Genomic DNA, 5,066 nt, shown 5'->3' on the forward strand with positions numbered 1-5,066 from the left:
AGACCCCACCTACAGACCGGCCCCCCACCGGCTGAGCGAGGTGCGGGAGCAGCACCGAGGGTTGCGGTCCCGTTGCCGGTCCGGTCTGGTACAGGGGCAACACTGAGGGTTGCGATCCGTTGCCGGACACGGAAAAAGTCAAAAGACAAAAAAAAAAGAAAAAAAAAAAAAAAGAATGAGGCAGAACGATATTTGACATAGTGAAGAGGCAACGTGACCACAGAGGCAGAGGCTGGAGTGCTGTGGCCCTGAGAGCCAACAGAAGCTGGAAGAGGTGAGGAATAAGTTCTCCCCTGGAGCCTCCAAAGAGAGTGTGGCCCTGCCCACACCTTGATTTTGAACTTCTGGCCTGCAGAACTGTGAGAAAATAAATTCTTGTTGTTTTAAGCCACCAAGTTTGTGGCAATTAGTTACAGCAGCCACAAAAAATGAATACATTTGGCATAATGTCTGGGAAACACTAGCATTCATTAATACAGAAAAGAATTCTGGTAGAATTCTGTTTATAAAATTTAGTGTCCCAGAGAAAAAAAGCTACCAGTGCAAGAAAGAGTCTAAATAATTCACCCACAGACTTCTCTAATTGTGAGCCCAGAGTAAAAAATGGCACTTCAAAAAGTTCGTGGAAAGATTCATATTTTCTTTCAATTCTATTTTTCCATGACCTCTTCAAAATTGTTAATCACATCTTTTGCCATTTCTCAAAATCAGACATATTAACAAGAAGACTTTCTGTCTGCCATGCAGGAGGCTGATTCCAAATTTTAAACCAATTATGATATTCTGAGACACAATTTTTTGCATCCTTCCTTCCCAGCCACTTTTACAAATTTACTCAAAGTTTGGTACCCAAATCATTGGGTAATAATAGCAAAATTACAATGCCGCTCTTGTGGGCAGTATATATCTCACTTCCATTCTTTGAGCTTGGGATGATGCTAATACATACTACACTTTCCCAGGCACAGTAAAAAGACACCCTTCTTTCCACAACTTACCCAGAACTGTTCAGGTGGTAGGTTCTCGCTCAGGTGTGAGAAGCTGAGGATAGCATGTCTTATGCGTTCTTAAGGGCCTGTGTGTGTGCGTGCACATCTGTGTGCATGTGTGGGTTTGTGTGCGTGCATGGTGGGAAGCAATGAGACCCACCACTGAGGCAGAACACCACACACCTTCCCAGATCTGACCCTCTATCTCAGGCTGTGCCCCTAACCAGACTCTGCCCCAGGAAGGCACAGGCAATGTGGCCATCGCAGAGCCTTTACCCACAGTGCAGGAGGGACCTTCTCCTTGGTTTCCACAGAAACCAGTGGGAAGATTTCTCCCTTTGCTTTCTCACAGTGGAGGATGGCCGGTTCCAGAAACCTTAAGGTGTAAACAGGTCTGGATGAAGAAACTTGGCTAGAATAGGAAAACTCTCACCTTCTTAATATACATTAAATTTTAGAGACTATCAGGGGCTCTTTCTAGGAGGTGTTTCTTTATTAAGAGAAAGAATATGTTTTTCAAGAAACTTTCTTGACACATTAATTACACAAATAATTACAGCAGTTTGAGCCAATTTCGGAACATACTATCAATCATTATGCAAATTAATGCAGCAATCTGCATTATATAATCTGTTTTATTATAATCTGTATTATAACAGGAGCTAGACTTCAGTCTGGAATGTGAATAAAGGTCTTAAATGTGTGTGCTTTACTACTGAAACCCAGGGCTTCAGGCCAACTGCATTTGCAGCTCCTACGCCTGACAGTTATGATCAGCCAATACTGCTGGCTCTCTAAAGCGATGGTCTTTCAGGACCATTAGCTTTCAGTTTGTCTCTCTAGCAAGCTCGGTGTATCTAGATAGCCAGCCTCAGAACAATGGCAGGTACTTTTTCAGGAAACAAATTTTCTGATACCGCAAAATGGATTAACAATGGACTAAGGTAGAAAACTGCTATAAGAGTAAGTTCCAAAGCAGTGCAAGGCACTCTCTTTCAGCTTCCAAAACAGGTGAGTGAGGTTGGAGTCCCCCATCTGGCTTAGCAGCTCTATCACCCCAGATTGGCATGGTCTCAGGAAACGCAGGGGACCACCAGGAACTTATACAGCATCATCATTTGAGCCACACAGGTTACCTCTAAACTGAGTACACTTTGGTAAGTCCTCAAGGGCTATTGTTCTCAGTATACAAGAGTTTTCATCTCTAAGATTAGTTCAGCAATTGGAACCAAAAAGATAAATATAAAACCATAAAAACTGTACATTGGCTAGAAATCAAATATTCCTCCCTGCCTTTTGCTTTTTCTCAGTTGTTCTAAAGAGACTTTTGTGCATGTCAAACCTGCCCTTCAGGATAAAGTTTTTCGAATAAGCAAATCTGGACCACATTGTTTCATTAAAGAAAACTTGTCTTTTCTTTAAAGTTACAATAAACAAGGACTATAAGCACAGAAGAAAAATAAAAAGATAAGGGTAATTTTAAACTATAAAGCTAAATGGGTCCAAACATTTTCATCCCAGGGGGAAATTAAATGCTGAAGTGAAAATGGCCTAAAACAATGATCTAGTGTTATGAAAATTGCTTAAACGAATCTATTTGTGAAAAGATTGATTGAATTTGCAGTAGTCCCTCTGTACCGTTCCTTTCAATGGATGAGTCTTGCTGATCCAGGGCTACAGAGAACCAGACCCCAGGAGCCGCAGCCAAGTGTCACTTGTCACTCTTTCATGGTCCACAGCCAAGGCCTCCAACACCCAGAAGGATGATAGCAGGGACTTCTGGATGTTCCTTGGTACTCCTGACACAGCCCTTAAACCTGGTGTGTCTAATTTGCTCCACGTAGCGGTGTCGGTCCTGACAGGAAGAATGGGGCATTTTGGATTGATGAAAGTTTGGCTGATGAATTGTCTTCAGAAACACGAATTGCAAAGCAGGTCCTGGGATGAGACTGGACCAAGGAAAACCAATGCTCCAGCCTGGTTGGGAGCTTGCCCAGGATGTCCATCTCAGGTCTGAGTCAGTGTGAACCGAGAGGTCAGATTCACTCTGGGGATGACCTGAGCATGTGTCTCCATAAAGGTTAGTTGACCGGGTCTTATGTCAGTTAGGAAATATATGGCGCCACCTCAGACCTGAACCCCAAAGTATGTTAGAACGCCCCAGCCTCCCTACTGCTTCTGTAGATCGGTGAGATCTTCAGAATAGATCCTCTGGTGAGATCAAACTCTTGAGATTTCCCTCGAATGAAGTACGGCAACAGACTCACATTTTAGTCCAATGTTCACCCACATGTTTTTTGGGGGACAGCTTATTTAATATATGGCCAGTCAGAAAAGTCCTTTGAAAACATGGTTCAGCAAAGATGACTAAGAGGTCCTAGCAAATGAGTCCCATTACGAATAGGTTGGTGATTCAAACCTAAAAATCTAATGATCTCTATGAAAATCCTATGTATTCTATGGCATCTCATCCCAAGGGAGGAAGGAAGAACTAATTTGAGCTTGAGACAAAATGTATGAGTGTTTGAAAAGTGTGGTGAAAGGTCTGGTTACCTCAGACGTGCCTGACAAAATACACTCAACTACAGAACCACCGACGGTCCATTCCTGGACCTTATTTTAGGCACAATTAACTCTGCAATGGGCTTTAATGTAGGAGAAAAGCACCAGTGACTTTTGTGCTCCTTACCAGTTCACTATTATGAAAACTTCAGATCTCTTAGCCTGGTCGTCTTCAGACAAGTGTAAAACCTAACCTACCTCTCTCTGGAGATTGATGTCCGCTCCTTGCAGAACCAGCTCCCTTACACAGTCTATGTGACCAGCATAGGAGGCGACCATGAGGAGCGTGGTGCCATGCTGGAGGGAGGAGAGACAGATGAACAGTTAGGCCACCATTATGTCAGAGAGGGGTCCTGGAGAAGACACTGCAGCGACATCAGCTCCACTCAGAACACATTCAAGTGCAAAATTTCCTGCAGTGATGAAAGTGCCTCATGAATAATCTTATCATGCAGACTAGATGGGAAACAGCAAAGCAACAAACTGCTGAGGTTGGAATTTTCAATTTAAAAATTCACTTACTTCCATTACCTTCTGAAACACAGTCCAAGTGAAACACAACTATTGCACTTTAAGGCAGCAGTGATGGAATGGTCTCATACTATAATTCACATTAAATGATTCCTGAGCCAAAACGCTGCTATTAATGCAAAAAGTGGGTTAAATGGTACCATTTGGTTTTCTGTATTTAGAAGGCTTTATCTTCAAAATGACTCAGGTAAAAATGAATGGCACAGTGATGAAATGAGAGACTACAGAACTGATAGTCAGGAACCGTGGGGTCTAGGTCCACCTCTGTCACCAACCAACACCATAACTGGGGCAAGTTGCTTACAACTACTGGGGCTCACTTACTTCATCTCTAAAATTACGGCTTGGGTGGGATGATCACCAAGGTCGCTTGAAGCTTCAAGGACTTGAAGCACACCCTGTGATAGGACCCTTCCAGTTATAGCAGACTTTTGTAGTTTAATTTACAGTTGTTTTCAAGGGCTTGAAATTGTAACCTTAACCACCACCTTCGCTATTCTGCAACAGGCCTCTCAGGAAAGGATGACAAGAAAGACAGATGGTTCTGCACGTGAGGAAGGTTCATTAGGCCTAGGGCGATTAAGTGAAGTTTAGAGGCGTTGTGTTATTTCCACGTGTGGGATTTTGTAGGAAGGCAGTGCAGTTGAATGGTCACTGACAGGGTGATCTCGGCCACAATACAGAGTCTTTCAAAGTCTCATTCTGTTCATTTGTAAAATGAAGGAATAATATAAGTATCTGTCTGAGTCAATTCAATTAGTAAATGGGACAATTAAAGCAATGTTATTAGCATAGTAATGCTAGATATTAGTTCAGTAAGTGTGTGTTAGATATTAAAATAACAGTGTGATAGTTCAGTAAATGTTAGGTTATCATCTGGCTTTTGCTGACTTCTGTGAATGATCATGCTAATTTTGGGAAAGTCTTGTTTGCTTTATATAAAAAGTACAAGTAGAGTCAAGAAAAGCTAATGGCCTCATAAAA

General features: G+C 42.4%; 1 protein-coding gene across 1 annotated transcript in view; it reads right to left on the reverse strand.

Annotated features, from left to right (window-relative positions):
- The window catches only part of ANKRD29 (ankyrin repeat domain 29), a 40,310-nt gene that overhangs the window by 29,443 nt on the left and 5,801 nt on the right, over window positions 1–5,066 (reverse strand). The window contains exon 2 of the mRNA XM_008576643.1: window positions 3,750–3,848. Within this exon, the coding sequence (XP_008574865.1) occupies window positions 3,750–3,830 (81 nt within the window). The 5' untranslated portion in view covers window positions 3,831–3,848. The remainder of the gene's footprint in view (window positions 1–3,749; window positions 3,849–5,066) is intronic.

This window comes from Galeopterus variegatus, unplaced genomic scaffold (genome assembly GCF_000696425.1).
Source record: "Galeopterus variegatus unplaced genomic scaffold, G_variegatus-3.0.2 Scaffold1383, whole genome shotgun sequence".
NCBI lineage: Eukaryota > Metazoa > Chordata > Mammalia > Dermoptera > Cynocephalidae > Galeopterus > Galeopterus variegatus.